Source organism: Carassius carassius, chromosome 17 (assembly GCF_963082965.1).
Source record: "Carassius carassius chromosome 17, fCarCar2.1, whole genome shotgun sequence".
NCBI lineage: Eukaryota > Metazoa > Chordata > Actinopteri > Cypriniformes > Cyprinidae > Carassius > Carassius carassius.
Window position 1 is genome coordinate 27,794,855 of NC_081771.1, and position 18,109 is coordinate 27,812,963.

The 18,109-nt window shown below is 37.2% G+C and overlaps 1 protein-coding gene across 3 annotated transcripts in view; it reads right to left on the reverse strand.

Annotated features, from left to right (window-relative positions):
* The window catches only part of kalrnb (kalirin RhoGEF kinase b), a 112,948-nt gene that overhangs the window by 45,334 nt on the left and 49,505 nt on the right, over positions 1 to 18,109 (reverse strand). For 2 of the 3 annotated variants that reach the window (XR_009438153.1, XM_059571581.1), the window contains exons 17-34: positions 17,260 to 17,478; positions 16,277 to 16,426; positions 15,232 to 15,346; positions 14,987 to 15,102; positions 14,353 to 14,475; positions 13,863 to 14,045; positions 13,559 to 13,683; positions 13,221 to 13,287; positions 12,922 to 13,028; positions 12,022 to 12,091; positions 11,623 to 11,712; positions 11,165 to 11,257; positions 10,942 to 11,053; positions 10,315 to 10,505; positions 10,090 to 10,191; positions 9,410 to 9,552; positions 9,093 to 9,195; positions 1,027 to 1,273 (exon numbers count right to left, since the gene is read on the reverse strand). Coding sequence is in view for 2 of the 3 variants with exons in the window: in XM_059571581.1 (XP_059427564.1) it covers positions 1,027 to 1,273; positions 9,093 to 9,195; positions 9,410 to 9,552; positions 10,090 to 10,191; positions 10,315 to 10,505; positions 10,942 to 11,053; positions 11,165 to 11,257; positions 11,623 to 11,712; positions 12,022 to 12,091; positions 12,922 to 13,028; positions 13,221 to 13,287; positions 13,559 to 13,683; positions 13,863 to 14,045; positions 14,353 to 14,475; positions 14,987 to 15,102; positions 15,232 to 15,346; positions 16,277 to 16,426; positions 17,260 to 17,478 (2,356 nt within the window). In the remaining variant the exon portion in view is untranslated. Of the gene's footprint in view, positions 1 to 1,026; positions 1,274 to 4,163; positions 4,335 to 9,092; positions 9,196 to 9,409; positions 9,553 to 10,089; positions 10,192 to 10,314; positions 10,506 to 10,941; positions 11,054 to 11,164; positions 11,258 to 11,622; positions 11,713 to 12,021; positions 12,092 to 12,921; positions 13,029 to 13,220; positions 13,288 to 13,558; positions 13,684 to 13,862; positions 14,046 to 14,352; positions 14,476 to 14,986; positions 15,103 to 15,231; positions 15,347 to 16,276; positions 16,427 to 17,259; positions 17,479 to 18,109 lie in introns of those variants that run through there. The other variant, XM_059571582.1, reaches the window with a different exon arrangement.

Sequence of the window (18,109 nt, forward strand, 5' to 3'; positions counted from 1 at the left end):
TTGCCTTGTTTATTTAAAAGTGCACTTTTCCTTGTTTTAAATCTAGCCAAAAAGCCATGTGTTGATCGTGAAACAGTAGGCACTTTACATTACATTATATTACATTTACTCATTTATCGCTTTTATCCAAAGCGACTTAAATGGCACATTAATTATACGCATTTATTGTGTAATTACTACATTTCTGTGTCAATCCATGTTAATTTTTAACGTGAAACAATCAGTGTCACTTTAATTAAACATGTGCACTGCAGCACAGCAGAAATAGACTGGATGCATGACTACTGCAGACACATTGCTCCTGGAGTGTGGCGTTATTTGACAAATGTCGAGGGCACATTATTGTAGCGTGAAAGCACATTAATATAATATGCGAGCGCAAATCTCTTAACCGCACTGTGATTGCGAAGTACAGTAAATATCAACAATGGTACGGTGACTGACTGCCACACAAACTCCACAAAACATTAGATTCATCCACACTGAAACCTGCAATTGCAGGTTTTCAAACAGAGATGGTGACAAAGAGGCAAAACTTATGGACTGCAGCTTTAAAATAATTGTTTTTCAACTGAATTCTCAGGATTATCTTAAAAGCATGACATTTTTCATTGTATGCTGTTAAAAAAAAAAAAAGCATGACATTTTTAGGAAAGTATTAGCTCAAACATTACACTATGGCACTATCAACACAAAAGTCATGGGTTTAATTCCATGGCAATGTATGGACCCATTAAATGTACATCTTGAATGTAAAGTAAGACATTTTGGATAAAAGCATTTGCCAATATGGAGAAATACATCCAAAAGTATCTTGTTTCAAATGACAAAGACTTGCTCAACAAATATATCAAAATATTGACTTGTTAAAAATCTGATTGCATTATAGTTTCATATTACATCCCCAAGTGGCACTTGCTATTGAACTGCTATTGGCAGCTTTGGATGGAGGTTCAACATAACCATTAGAAAGTGACACATGATCTGTGTTTGTGGGCGGTGAATATTTGTGTGGGTGTGACTCACCTTTCCCAGGTGAGAAAAAGCAGTCCATGTCAACACTACTGCGGGAGTGAGATACAGACAGGGTGCTGCTGGGAACCAGACCCTCCTGAGGGGGCGAGTGTTCGGTGGTCCGCACTAGACACCAGCCGGGCCGCTCTCCAGACCTCTCCAGCAACTCGACAGTTTGACCCGACTGAATGCTCAGCTCACCCACCGATCCCGCAACAAAGTCCTGGAGAACCACAGTCTGCTCACAGCCACCTGACAACTACAGAGAGAGAGAGAGAGAGAGAGAGAGAGAGATACAGGTTTTAGATTTCTAAAGAAGCCTCTAATGTTATTTTAGAAGAAAAAATGAGTTAGATATCTGTATGCATCTATGCTGAAAACAGTTTTGTGAAAACTGTTATTTATTCCAGAATAGATTTTTATTTTATTTTATTATTCATGTGATGTAAAGCTGAATATTCAGCATCATTACTAAAGTGTCACAAGATCCTTCACAAATAATTCTAATATGCTGAATATTATCAATGTAAAAAAAGAAATTTGCCCCTTAATTAACTTTTGTTTTTTTTTGGAAACCTCAGTACAATACCAGTCAAAAGTTTGAGCTAACTAATAAAAAGTATATTCTTTTATTCAGCACACTATTAAATGCTAATGTTATTCTTCACAACTTAAAAACATATTGCTCAACCTTTACAAAAGTATTTTTATGATCCAGGCAAATCCTGGTGGATATAAAGTCCCACCCTATATCATTAAAAAAAAAAAAAATTATGCAGAAAAAGTGTTTGCTAGAACTGTACAAAACCATCTCAGGAGAAAGGAAAAACAGGGCAGGCTGAGAGAAACCAGCTCACTGAAGAAATATACACATCACCACCTGAGTCAAACTCACTCTAGAGTGACAGAAAATCATTTCAACACCTCACACACACACACACATTTAAAGACATGTTCTAATCTTCATCAAACACACCGACTGAAACAGAAACTGAGCTCAAGACTAAGAGAAACAGAATGAGTAAGAGAGGAAAGGGCAGGTCTGAACAGCTGTTCTCCTATGGAAGTCTCTCCATCTCGGACCTGCCTCCTGAATACATCAAAACTTCATACTCTGCTGCTGGGTGTCTGCACTGGTTCTGTTCTGACCCAGCGTCCCACCCTAGACAGCGGCGCTCCCTGAATGTAGTTATGTCTGAACTCCCCATGTTCTGAGGATCAAAACACACATTCAGCTGGAAGGTAAAACAAAACTCTCCTTCTTCTCATATCAAACACTAGAGCTGTGCTCATAAACACAGTAGAACCTTAAAAAAATGGACCAAAACATAATACCAAGATAAAATTGTTATGGCTTTCTGGACATTTACCATGCTAGTACCACAGTGCTATATAAAAAGTGTAATCATTCAGTGATGTGAAATATCAGCCTCAAATCAGCATAACATAAAATGATTCCTGATGGATCTTGTCGCACTGAAGACTGGAGAAATGATGGTGAGAATTTAGATTTGCCATCACAGAAATAAATTCCATTCCAAAATATATTAAAATAGTAAATGCATTGAAATAAATAACACCCAAATAGTTGTGTCGGGATTAGTTTGTGATAATTGCAATCATCTTCATTTAAAAACTACTGAATCATGTGGGAGGTGCACATCATGATGTAAAAACAAAAGTCAATGTGCTTTGCTTCCTGTTTGAATGTGTGTGTGTTTACACATGCAAATGTTTTTTTTTGGAAGATTTGACTTTTTGTGTGTTAATTGTCTTTGCTGCATCTGTGAGAGTTTGTGTATGAGTGTGAGTGTGTTTTGTAATTATGTGTGTAATTAATGCTGTTCGCAAAGCTACAATGGAAATACAAAAGGCTCTAATATAAGATTTAAAACTCTAGAATCTCTGAAGAGTGAGGCAGAGACGAAAGAGTGTGTGATTGGGTGGAGGAGAGAGATACACCCTCCTCGAGGGAACACAGGGTGTTTTCCCTCCCTGATTCTTTACAGCTGGACAGGAATTCCCGCCATATGGAACATACTATTCCATGATGACAGAACTCACAGCCATGAGGAAAGCATAATCTCCCACAGAGAATCAGACAGGATTACATATGTGCCATATGAGAACCTTTAGCCCTCGCTTTCCCTTTCTAGAGTCAAGATGTACTGCTAACTTATAAATATACATGTGCAGTTCAAGTAAAATTAATAACATGTAGTAGAAGACACACAGATATACTGTGTTTTGCATCAGTCACTAATAATAATAATAATAATAATAATACTAATAGGGTAACAATTTGACATCTCTGACAATCACAAAGTAATTTACAATCATAATATAATACTTAAAATCCATTTATATATCAAGTTCATTTAGATATAAACATCACGTCTACTGGTTTATCCATTGTATTATATATTTAAATAATTTAGTCTTCTTTAATATTTTTTAATTATTAATATATTTCGGTTATTTTATATGTTTGAAATAATTAATATATTTTAATATATTTTTGAATTACATTATGCTATATATTGTTCAGCTTTGAAAACAGGAGTCTAGTTATTATTTCGGATACTAATTAAAATATAATGCATGTTATAGCTTTAAAGATCTGACTAGCCAAACACACAAAAACACATGGAGTAGAATATGAACAGCCACTCCCTTCTGAGCAACCCAAAAAACACAGTCCAAATGTGAGCTCATGCTTATGGGGACAGAAAATACACATTTTCTCCTACATTTAAAGAGCAAATGTCAGCAGAGACACTTATAATAATTTAAGAAAGATTATGGGGAAAACCCTTACAGTACTTGTTTAATCAGAGCCTCTGCTGGCAAAAACAGCATTATTAAAATACTTTTTGATATTATAGCAGTGTAAACATTTTAAAAAGTGGCAATTTCTGTTCATTTGGTACTATGGCATTGTACTGGAAACACAGGTGGCGTCAGTGTATAAACACATTGCTTTATGAATGATTAAATACATAAATAAACCATACGATTATGTGATATCCCAAACAATATTGAACAATACAACTCCTTAAAAACTATTACTAATAAATAAATCCTTCACCAAAAAAGCACAAGCCAATATAATCTGATATCCAAAACCCATCAGAAGCATGTGTACTCACAGGTCTGGTTCTCTTGGGTAGTCTGAAACTCCTCCACCTGGGCATGATTCTATCTGTACCACCGATCCAACCAACCAGAAGTCAGTCTGCCAACCAGATCTGCCTTCTGATTGGCCGACAGTCAGGTAGAAAATGCACTAACCAAAGTTCTCACTCCCAGATTCTCACACAGAGCTAGTGACTGAACTCATCCTCAGCATGTACAGGGGGAACATATAGATCTGCACAGCTGAGTGTTGAGAGGGTTCTGCCCATGCAGGAGAGAGAGGGAGAGACTGAGAAAAAGAGGAGGAAAACAAGCACAGACTCCAACAGAACTAAGAAAAGTGAGAGAGAAGGAAAAATGAATTTAAAAGACGCAACACCCCAAACTGGGCAAGGAAAGAGTGAGGTCAAAGATGTTTTTGTGTGTTTGTGTGTAGAGCATTGTGTTTTAGCCCAGATGGACAGCATCCACATAGTCGACTGAAGAAGAGATGGATGGACCGGATCAAAGATATGAAAGACTGGAAGAAGTGGAAAGCGACATACCGAAACCCCTGCGACAGCATGGAAAAAACACTAGGAAATAAGAAGAAGAACTGTGTGTGTGTGTGTGCATATATGCATGTGAGATAAAGACAGAGAGCATATGGAAGATAAACACACACAGGCACATAGATTTCATGCATTTTTAAAAACAAGAAACATTACTTACTGATGTGCCAACTTTAAGTCAAACTAATATATATATATAATTATATAAATACAAAAATGTACCTAAACACACACACACACACACACACAACTACATGTAATCATTTTATTTTCTAAAGACTAAACCAAACCAAACCTTAAGGCTATACTCCTAATTTTTATTTTGGGAATTAAATAAATAACACATGGTTTTCTTATGAATATCTTTTTTTTACCTTTGAGTAAAAATGGAGGTTATGTCAAATTTAGCTAACTTCTGGGACAAATGCTGACAGCATGGCATACCGCACTACCCAGAGACACAAACAACAAACAGTCAAGAAATGTCTAGTCAGTAAAAATAGCGAATATGAGGAACCTATACTGTATATAGTTCTATATTTGAATGTCCATTGAGTCTCCCACACACACACACACACACACACACAGCTATACATACAAACAACACACAGACCTCGAACCACAATGACATACTGTAAGAAGGTCCTAGCAGTACAATAACTCCAAAAAGACAGACAGAAAAAAAAATGATATGTGTAATTACATGACTAACAGAGCTGGGTAGTAACAGATTACATGTAATCTTGTTTATGTAATCAGATTCCAAAAAGTTAAGTACTAGATTAAATTACATTTTAAAATACTTTGTCTGAATTATTACTGAGTAGGTTATTTAACCATGTATTATACTATGACAAAAACATGAAAATGCAGAAATTCACATTATTTCCTATGCACATGTAATGCAGGCATTCACACACTATTTTTTGTCAGCAGAACCTTTTTCACCAAATATATTTACTTGATATCCCTGTGAGATTTAAAGGGTTAGTTCACCCAAAAATCTAAATTATGTCATTAATAACTCACCCTCATGTCGTTCCAAACCCGTAAGACCTCCGTTTATCTTCGGAACACAGTTTAAGATATTTTAGGTTTAGTCCGAGAGCTCTCAGTCCCTCCATTGAAACTGTGTGTACGGTATACTGTCCATGTCCAGAAAGGTAAGAAAAACATCAAAGTAGTCCATGTGACATCAGAGGGTCAGTTAGAATTTGTTGAAGCATCGAAAATACATTTTGGTCCAAAAATAGCAAAAACTATACTTAATTCAGCATTGTCTTCTCTTCTGGGTCTGTTGTGAGAGGAGTTCAAAACAAAGCAGTTTGTGATATCCGGTTCGCGAATGAATCATTCGATGTAACAAATTCACCAAATCAAACTGAATCGTTTGAAACGGTTCACGTCTCTAATACGCATTAATCCACAAATGACTTAACCTGTTAACTTTTTAATGTGGCTGACACTCTCCCAGAGTTCAAACAAAACAATATCCCGGAGTAATTCATGTACTCAAACAGTACACTGACTGAACTGCTGTGAAGAGAGAACTGAAGATGAACATTGAGCCGAGCCAGATAATGAACAAAACATTGACTCGTTCACGAGTCAAGAACCGTTTCTGTCAGACGCGTCCGATTCGAGAACCGAGGAGCTGATGATACTGCGCATGTGTGATTCAGCATGAAGCAGACTGACACACAGAGCGCCTGAACCGAACTGATTCTTTTGGTGATTGATTCTGAGCTGATTCTGTGCTAATGTTATGAGCGCGGGTAAACCGAAGGCTTGAATCAAGGGCAGTCATCGCAAATGAAGGCATTACGCCGAGCGCAAAAGAACCGGTGAACCGTTTTCTTAAACCGGTTTATTGAATCGAACTGTCCAAAATAACTACTGGTGATCCGAAAACCAATGCAACCAGTTCTTGACTTGTGAACAAGTCAGTCTATTTTTTGTTATCTGGCTCGGCTCGGTGTTCATCTTCAGTTCTCTCTTCACAGCAGTTCAGTCAGTGTACTGTTTGAATGCATGCATTACTCCGGGATATTGGTTTGATTTAACTCAGAGGGAGTGTCAGCCACATTAAAAAAGTTAACAGCTTAAGTCATTTGTGGATTAATGGTTATTGGAGAAGCGAACCGTTTCAAGCGATTCATTTCAATTTGGTGAATTGGTTCAAGAAGATCCGGTTACATCGAATGATTCGTTTGCGAACCGAATATCATACACTGCAGTGAACGCGCTCACAACAGACCAGAAGAGAAGACAATGCTGAATAAAGTCGTAGTTTTTGCTATTTTTGGACTAAAATGTATTTTCGATGCTTCAACAAATTCTAACTGACCCTCTGATGTCACATGGACTACTTTGATGATGTTTTTCTTACCTTTCTGGACATGGACAGTAGACCGTACACACAGTTTCAATGGAGGGACTGAGAGCTCTCGGACTAAATCTAGTCTTATGAGTTTGGAACGACATGAGGGTAAGTTATTAATGACATAATTTTGATTTGGGTGAACTAACCCTTTAAGGTCATAAATTAATAATTAAGTACCGCATTTACATGTTCACAGTTCTCTGACATTGGATAATGGTAATATGACATTGGAGGTAAACAAATAAAATATTTATTTAGTAAGTGTTTTAATTGGTTGATTTTTATTTTATTTTAATTTGACATTTTTATGATTTAATTAATTATGAGTTTTTCTTTAAACTCACTAACTCTAATTTGGAAAACCTTGACGAAATGTGATGTTTAATGCACTTTTTGTTGTTAAATACATTAAATCAAAAATCTATTTCCTTACTATTTGTATTTTTATATCAATACAGTGTACAAGGTTATCCTATTAAAATCAATGTGATAACCGAGTTAGGTTAAAAGTAATGTAAAAGTAATCAAAGAGTAGCTTGATTATATTACCTACAATGTGTAATGTAATGGATTACATTACTAGTTCAAAATTTTCTCATGTATTTTGGAATCAGTAACGGATTACAATTTGTAAGAAGCCAGCTCGGATGACTAATCACTTGATTGCTCGAGTTGCTTTGTTAGGCGATGACATCTTAATTAATTTTAAATCTGCATAAAGTCTACTTCACATTCACGTTAATTCTGGCTAAAAAAAGCCTCACTTAGACAGGAGGACTGACATAAAAGTGACAGCTGTCAGAATTCTCATATGATTATGGCTGTGCAGGATGTACATGCAGTTGTGTTCAAATGTCATGTTTAATTATACACGTTTCATTGTCTTTAAAAAATTTGACAGACAGACAGTGAAAGGTCAGTAAATGTGTCATCTGATGTCCGTGTCCTGACTTAAACCACATGAACACTATGAAACAACTGATCTGGGAGCAGAGTGTGCTAGAAAAAGTGTTTCTAGGAAACATGAGCCACCCTTGACTCAGAGCTTTTTGGCTGTAATTAGACGGTTAAATGAAACAAGAGCGGAGAGACTGGCCTGAGGTTAAGAGCAGGCGCATGTAATCATAAAATTACAGAGAAAAGAGGGAGAGATGAGAAGCGATGATACGGTTTTTGCTGCACTAACATACTGGATGTGAATAGTGAATCAGATCCAAATTTAGCAGGACAGAGATGAAAATTATATAACAAAGACAACGAAGGAAACAAGAAAGTTGGTGAGATAAAGAAAGCAAAATGATTCATCCTGCACACAAAAATAATTTGGGCAAAACTGTAAATCTCAGTATTGAACTTTTTAATGAACACAAAACACAAACACGTGTCCCGTTGGGGGTATTTTGGACCACAATCATCAAGACAACAAATGAGGGCAAAAGAATAGAGAAAATAGAAAGGAGATATTTTTATTGTATAAATGCAGCCTTGGTGAGCATAAGTCATTTTTTATAACCCAAAATATATACAAAAAACATACCCTGATATCCATGACCAACCTCTATACTCAAACACACACACACACACACACACACACACCACAGATGAACTTGTTTGGTGTCTAAACAGACTTATGTGTGTATGTGAGTCAGATTTTCCATAGGGAGGGGAACTCCCATTTGACAGAATTTATTTTTAAAGCGCCCATTTTCAACATATTTCTCATATGTTTGAGGATAAATTCATAAAATCCTCACACAGTCAAACCTGCATACACAACCAAGGAATCAACCATAAAAAAGCAGGTTATTCAGTTATATTAATATCAATTCTATCAAATGAATGAATCAAAACTCTCTTCTTGAACTTAATTTTGATACCAGCGATTTTAACCAATGCTTTTGGGGTTTCTGTATATTTGAGGAAAATTGTCAAACCAAATTGCAATACAGTGTCAGGGTCTACATAGTGCATGTCAGAGTTATTATTGTGTTTTTGTATTTTAGTTGTACCTTGTCACTGTCTACAGTGTTCTGGGAGGTACGGGAAGCGATGGAGATTGTGTCCGGCTGGCTGCTGGCATCGCCCTGGCTGTCTGCGTCCTCAGTCGTTTCCCTGAAAGATTAAATAAAACTAGAAACTTCATTTCTATTGCAATCACATACACAATATATAATACCTAGTAACAAGGTCTTTGATAAGAGCCATGCAATTTAGGAGTACATATATAATGATTCTCTCAATGCAGTTTAAAGAAAAACCAGGGCAGATAAAAAAAGACAAATCTGTTTTAAGGGAATGAAGACAGCAGGTGGATGAGGTCAAATACCTCTTGCTGATGCTGCGCTGTCTGGCTGGGGTTTTGGGAGGGTGTATGGGCTCCTTTAGCGCCCCCTTCAGGTGGACGGTTCTCTCCTGAATCACTTCCCTGATGTTTCGGATCCACTCCTGTTTCACTTCTATACTGGAGGCCTTTGGGTGGATGAGAAGATGGGTAAAAGAGAGAGAAGATGAAAATGTACGAATGCACAAAATCCACAATCACTCAAGTGAGTAAAATGGCTCAAAGCATGTTCACCCAAGTCAGAAATTAACCAAAACTTAGAGCAGCATTACCCCTAAATATGAGAAATACATATGAGAAACATGCCCCAGATATTTAGGATTTAATATGTAATTTGCTGGGATTTTCTTTAAGGACTGATAACTAAATAATAGGCCTTTGTGCAAATTGTCAAATATTTGGCTCATTTATTCATGATAATTGTTTCATTAAAGGTGGTAGCAGCATTAAAAAAAACCTGTAAAGCCTGACATAAGAAATAATAGTAAATGTAGCAATTATATAATAATTTAAATGTATAATAGTCATAATATCAAGAATGCAATTTAAATAGTACCCTCATAAAGGTAAAAATATTCATCTCTTACTAACATTGGCCACTATGATTCTGCTCTTGGGTTTATCTGACAATGATACACACAGACGTACAAAAAAGCACATCTTACCTTGAGAACCGTTTTGTTGTCAGATGTAGGCGTCCGGCCGCCCCACAGAGCAAACTTACACGGATCACCTTCAATGTGTTCGGTGACTCCTAACTCTGATGTCTGTCAAAACACATTTGAATTCACACTACCACTAACGACTTACTGATAAAGTGGGAAAAAGGCACCTCATTTTGGCGATGATGTTTACACTTCTTGACAACGTGTCATCCTGGAGCTCCTTACCAGCAGCTTGTTCTTGTAAACATATTTGGTGCGTCCTGACGAGTCTTTCATCTCTTTACTGAAAACGAGAGAGATCTCAAAGAGGAAAAGATGCCGGTCCCGGCCCTTGCGGATCAGAGATTTGGGGTCCCACACCTGGAAGGTGTCCTGCAGGATCAGCTCCCCCTGTACAGCCAGGTTCTCATCAAAACCTGAAACCAGAACGACAATTACACAGATAACCAAACGCAAAAATATCAAAAACTCATCATCGATTTGAAATTCCGATTCTGGCTTCATCAAGCTAAATAAATATAAATATTTAATGATAAATAAATTGCAAGAATATTTGTTAGCATAATTGAAGTGAAACAAAATAAAAAACTAACGAAATTGTATTACTTTTTTAAATTCTATTTTAAAATCTGGCAAAATGCATTCGTCAAAATAGTTTTTAAAAATCTGTTATTTTGTGTCAATTATTTGCGGATTATATGAATGATGTTAAAAAACAAACCATTTGTGAACAAATAAATATCATCTGTTTTCAAGACAGTCATCGTACATAAGAAAATGCTTAAAAAAAAGCTATTTGGCACTTCTGCACACAGTTCCGTTTTCAGTACAGCTGGCGTGATTATCGCTCACCCTCCAGCATGCTGACGTGCATAGCGTCATTAGCACGTTTAGGCACACTGAGCATCACCTCCAAACCCTCCTTTATCTCTCCTTTCCCTTCCTCACAGCATGTCAGCAACTCCTGTTCACGAACAAATTTGAGCCAACACACGCAGAGACACAAACACAACCATTTAGTGCTGCAAACTGATTCACATCAGGTCAAGTCTGAACAAACACACTTCATCTCCACCTTCAGTAAAAGCTGGTATTTGGTGATTCTCTGAACGGGTTTGATCAGGTACGAAGAGATTGAATTGGCCAGTCCATGTCTCCGCTGAATCTCCTGTGAGAAACAACATGAAGTAACATTTTATTGCATAAATTATATATAAAAAAAAAAACAGGTTAACCCAGCCTTTTCTGGCATAGAATGGTGTTCAGCTGATCTAGCTGGTCTCCCTTACCATCAATCTTGTTTTTAGTTGGTTGGCCAGCTAGTCTATCTCCAAAACAAGTGCACAAAAGACCAATTTACCACCCTGGGTTATCAGTTTTTTACATCAGTGCATTCACATTGTAAACAGAGTAGTAAGGGTGGACGACAGCATCTTTCTGGCGCCCCCTGTCTGCCTGTTGAGTCATCCCTATCTCAACCCCATGCCACACAAACTTCCAAAACAAACCAAGAGGATAAGAGAGCCAACTCACATCAAAGAATCTTCCAGCCTGGCCCTGGATGAGCTGACTGGAGTCAGGTTTGTTTTTGCAGTAGGTGACGTACATATGGAATTTATCGGCCTTCAGTACATGAAAAAAATAAACACATTCACTATTTATGATGTAGGCAATCTCACCAGAGAACCAGAAGCCACTGCTAAAACATTAATACTTCACAGCTGAATTTATATTTTGGACCTTTCAAGTTTTAAATTATTATTAACAAAATACAGTGTGGGCAAACTTCCTATTTTACCGCCTCTCAGCACACACTGGTGTTTAAATATTCATACAGAGTACAATGACGATGACTAGTCCGTACTGAAATCACAATGTTCTCCAAACAAAGAAAAATTAGAGGAAAAAGACGATGATTCATCTGTATCTCACCCATGTGACAAAACAATGGCCCACATCTTCTGGAAGCTGCTCATAGTTTTCCAGCTCTTTCAGAAAAATGCTGCAAAAACAAACAATGCCAAACATAACTAGATTTGAACACTTGTTTGCATGCTTGTCTACGGCTTTAAATTCTCAAGCTCATTACAGCAGGATGGATTCTGATTGGCTGTCAATTTTTTATCGTTCATCAGCTTGAGAAAAATCATTTTGAAAGCGATCCCAACAATATTGTTTCTCTGTGCCTTTATCGTTATAGTTGCAGTTTGGACTCTGCTATTCTTAATATTGAGAACAATTGTTAGAACTTTATCTTTATTGTTATCTTTATTGTTATCGTCCTTGGTGTGAACGGGCCTTTTATTTTAATTTTACGTTTTAGTAAATTATTATGTGTTTTAGAATTTTTATTTTATTTATTAATTTTATTAGTCAATATTTATATATAGCATTAGTTTTGGGTACAATTTTAGAAATATTAGATCTTTAAGTTTTTATTATAGTTGCCAAGGAAACATTTCTAATTTTCATTTTTTAAGTTGGAAGTATTTCATCTTTTCATCTACAATATTTCTATTTCATTTTTGTTTTATTTCATAGCTTGCTTTATTCTAATAAACAAATTTAAAAAATGGTTTTAAGTTTATAATAACACTACTGGGGATGAAAACGGAGTTAAATATGGCAGATATGCTTCAGCTAAGCAGCTGCCATTGAGATGAATGGCAATGCTAACGTATAGGTTTCTCCAGGTATTATAGATCTCCTTGGCAAACATCACTGGTTACTCACATACTTACACAGGCCATCACAATTACAGCTTTATGAGCCCTTAAAGTGACAAAGTGACTACATAAACCTGGAAAGAATAAAGCTTGTTTGAAAACATACTTGTTGTGGAATTCATAAATCTCCTGAATATTCCCAAAGATCACATGTTCTTTGTTCGCGATTCCAGATGGGATCTCAGCACCGCTTGTCATTTCCCAGAGAAAAGTCTGCACAAATAAACGCACAAAGGAGGTTGGTTCATCCTAAGTTCACAATTCTTTTAAATCAAACAGCATTTCAGGAAGAGTACAGTATGTAACTATGCAACCTTGGATGAATCTTGCGATCAAAAGCCATGACTGTCTGAGATCAGTAAGAAAACCTCTAAAGCTTCCCTTTGACAAAAGAAACACTCTCACCTCCAAACACTCCTGTAGGTCTCGTACATAGGCTCTTTCTGTCTGGAGCAGCTCAGCCATAATATACCTACAGAGACCAAAACGCCCCACTGAAAGCCCAGCATATTACAGACATTGAAATGCAAAGAACGCCTGAGACAGCACTTCATAACACAAAGCTAATTCCTCAGGAAATGATTAAGATTAAAAAGGATTTCATGTGAAGACGGAGCTATTGATGCTGTGATTTAGTTTGGGACTATCGGCTTAACCTGCGCACAGGAAGCAGCCGCACATTATGAGGATTCTGAGTCATATTTAAAATCTCTCTTAGTCATGGAGTTAATTTCATCACTCACTCTTTCTTTCTGGACGATTTCTTCTTTTCCTCATTAACCTCATGGTCGGGATCGTTGAGGTTGACCTCTGGGTCAGAGTGGGTCAAGCTGGCAGGGATAATATCCAGCTCTAAATCTTTATTGCCCTTTTGGAGAAGTCAGAAGAAATACTAAAAATTGCAGTGTGTAAGCAAAGGGGTCAATTCCTCAGGATATAAACCTTTATATACAGTGATTATAAATATACAAGATTTAGAAATATATTAAATAATGCATGAAATGAAGAATAAATGCAGGATATATTTCCTAAAAAGGGATGGCTCACCTCAGAACACACTCCTACCGCTCGGTCCAGGCTGCAGCGGTACTGACCCATCCTCATAGAGAAGTCTCTGTACCTTCTGTCCACCGTAGAAACCCACCTCTTCAGCTCGGTCACATGGACATGCCCTTTCTCAACCAGACTACCAGCCAGCTGGATCAACAGCTTCACCTTCTCCTGTGTTTGCTAGAAGAAAAGAAACAACATCAGGTCATATAACACGGGTTAAGACAAATGCATGTTCACTTTTTATACATAATATATGTAAGTGAATAGAATTGTACAAAGCTTAGTGATAGACAGGTCACTTTTGAGACCTATACTTTTTCACTCTAGGTGAAGGCTAAATATGTTTAGATTTGTTTATGGTATTTACGGTAATTTCTGAAGTTTATTATGGAAGAATGGCCAGGTTTAAGGTTTAAGACAACCTGACAGTGAATATATGATGACAAAATGTTAAATAACTGCCCTCAATGACTGAGGTTGTTACCTTTACGGATACACGGAAATCTTCGTACTCTTTTAGTAGTTCCTGAGTTTTTTCGCTGGTATCACCAGGCGTTGTGTGTGTGGACAGAAAATATTCTCCTGTCTCCTGTAACCAGTCTATGGCCTGTGTAGAGAAAACAGTTTTAAAAATGTAAAACATTTTCTTGTGTTTATCTACAATCTCATTATTTTATATTTTTAGCGTATTTTTTACTGCACAAATAACTGACTAACTGGTTAATTATAAAAGGTTGCTCGATTGCTGGGTTGAAAAAAAGAAGTGCACTTAATTGTACTGAATGTTTTCAAATCTTAAAGAGTACACTTTCCTGACAATGTTTCTACATATAACTTAGAAAGTGCAATTTGTGTCAAATTAAAAGTTTTGTATTAAAGCACTTTTTAAATCATGATGAAGTACTTTAAAGAAGTGCATTTATTTTAAATATGCAGTCACGTGCCAGAAAACATAACATTCAGTTCACACTTAAGTATGTTCTTTTAAAGTATATAATTCTAAAGTAAATATATTCTAATGTGTAGCTCGTTTTCACAAGGGAAGGCAAAAACAAACCAAACCACCATCATTATCGAATCCTTCAAATACTGTGCTTGCACAACGCTCTCTCACTCACCTGTTTGGCATGTCGTTCAAACAGAATGTATTGTTGGCATTGATCTAAACGTCTTTTTTTCATAGTCCAGAAATGAAGGACACGATTTTCCCTCTGTAGCAGTTCACTCAGAATGGCTATACATGAGAAGAAAACAAGATAAGATCAATAAACAATTACAAAACATTCAGGCACAATTTTAGATTTTTAGACATTACAGATATAGATTCTGAAGGTAAAATGACTTTAAGTAGTCCTGAACTGACCTTTGACTTGGGACTCAGTGGCTCGATTGTGGGGAGCGACCCCAGGCATGCTCACATTGTTTCGATGGATGTATTTAAGAAAGACCTCCGCATTACGACGTGCTAAAGTACACGCCTGGAATCCGAGAAATGAAACATGTTGTAAAATCAGTGCATCTAAACAACTGTACAGTGAAATCATCATTGACCATATTGATAGCAGCTGGAGTTTTAGGAGTGTTGATGTAAGATGGTCAGTGACATTGTTAGACACACTAATAATTTTGTTCAAGGTCTCTTTATTTCAAAAGGATTTTTTTCCATACGATGACCCATTTAAACTGACACATGTGTGCTCACATATTTTTTTTTCTGTAGATGCAGTTATATATATATATATATATATATATATATATATACACAGTACAGACCAAAGGTTTGGACACACCTTCTCATTCAAAGAGTTTTCTTTATTTTCATGACTATGAAAATTGTAGAGTCACACTGAAGGCATCAAGGGCTATTTGACCAAGAAGGAGAGTGATGGGGTGCTGCGCCAGATGACCTGGCCTCCACAGTCACCGGACCTGAACCCAATCGAGATGGTTTAGGGGTGAGCTGGACCACAGACTGAAGGCAAAAGGGCCAACAAGTGCTAAGCATCTCTCGGGAACTCCTTCAAGACTGTTGGAAGACCATTTCAGGTGACTACCTCTTGAAGCTCATCAAGAGAATGCCAAGAGTGTGCAAAGCAGTAATCAAAGCAAAAGGTGGCTACTTTGAAGAACCTAGAATATGACATATTTTCAATTGTTTCACACTTTTTTGTTATGTATATAATTCCATATATAATTCCACATGTGTTAATTCATAGTTTTGATGCCTTCAGTGTGAATCTACAATTTTCATAGTCATGAAAATAAAGAAAACTCTTTAAATGAGAAGGTGTGTCCAAACTTTTGGTCTGTACTGTATATATATATATATATATAGGACAAATTGGTGAGAGAGTTGATGAGCTTCTGTTGCAGGTATTTGAGTCTGTGTGTGTGAGAGCAAGGTGTACCTTGAGAAAGGCTTCTTTCTGCTCCAGGTGTTTGTTGATGAGAGGGCTGACATGCTCAGTCTCTGCCGTTGAGCCCAATTTATCATGACCCCCACACCAATCCTCCTCTCTCCTGTACTCCAGTTCCAGACTCTCCAATACATTACATACCTGCGACAGACATACAGTACGTTACCCAAACAGCAGCTTCATAAAGCTTAAGCCTATTTACTGTTCACAATGGTCACAGATATACTGGCAACATAAATAATAGAATACAATGTAATGACAGTAAAGAGTGTATATAATGTATAAAAAAATATTTTTTTAATTTTTTTTTACATTTATTAAATTTCTGCCATGAAAAAAGATAAATATTCATTACAAAAATATCTGATAACAGAGTGCATTTTCAGCAGATTCTGGAACCGACACTAGGGGGAGCTAACATTTCTGTAAAGGGACAAGAGGGCATGGTTACTGTCCCATACTTAGATTTTTTTTTTTTTTAAGATTACTTTCATTGCAGCGAACTGCAGACACCCTCCATCTTCCCCAGCTCCACCGGTATAGATCTGCTACGGGGTGATCATGTATGCTATAAGGGTTATTCATGTTATATGTGCAGCAGCAGTATTTCTTACATGCTCACAGCAGCATGTTGTGGATGTTTTGTAAGTTGCCAGTCTTGGTACTTGCTCTGCCACAGCAGCAGCAGCAATGCAGCAGATCTATTCCGCTAAGACCAAATACATTGTCCCTCCAAGAGTTGTCATGACAGAACTTTATGTACACTGCGAAAGGGTCTTGAAACCCCCCTTTTTTAAAAATGAACTACTCAAAAATAAGGCATCTTAAAAATTTTTACTGCAAATGCATATGTCCTAGTGGTTTAGAACTACTGCTATGAATCAATTTTGCAACTTTGTCATCAGTTCACATTCTCAACCATCATAGCCACTAGTATTTGTGGGCAGTGACAGTAACCATCGATTACAACTCACCTGTTCAGATGTTTTGTAGAAGGCCACAGAGGCATTAACCAGCTTTAATCTGTCCTCCATCTTCAGCATGAGAGTTTGCCAGTGCAGGGCCACGGTCTCAGCGCAGGCCCGGACAGCGTCTGGGTCATAGTGACCCGCCTGCAACATCAGCTCCGCCCTCTGCTGGAGCTGCAGGGCGCTCTGATGGGTGCGCTGCAGGGAGTCGGCATGGAGAAGAGACTGTGGACAGCAGAGAAAAGTGGCTTTTTTAAGTCTTGAGATGTGCTTAAATTAAATTTGTTAACTGCCAGTACACAAGGACCACATGAGAGGTGGGTAAGGTCACAGGGGGTTCCTTGAAGGAGCAATTAAGACACGATCAGTTAGACGTCCTGCTGTTCAAGGCCAAAACAATCAGTGGTGAAGCACAGCCTGATGCTTTCACAAGAGCACATGCTAGATGAATAAAACTAGCAGTCTGATTCACACATTTGTTTTGGCGTACTTGGATGGTCTTATTTGATGAAAAGTTGTACTTGGCCTGAAAAGTTAGAGAACTGCTGCTGTAGATGATTAAAACATATATTTGGCGGAAGACAGATTTTGGCAGATACTCAGTGCTGACTTCCTTTGATTTAGAGAAGCTGTCGTTAGTCGAGAATTATAGGCAGCAATTTGCTGAATTAAAACTCAGTCCTCATTTCAGGCTAATGTGCTTCTTACTGCTCATAAATTTGTTGAGTAATTGTTTTGTTTTTTTAAATCAACTCTCAGCTGTTTTGTATTCCATCCCTTTGATGAATATAATAAAGAGGGGCTTTATAACCTACAGACCAATTTACCTTCTGTTTATGATAACAGATAACAACAA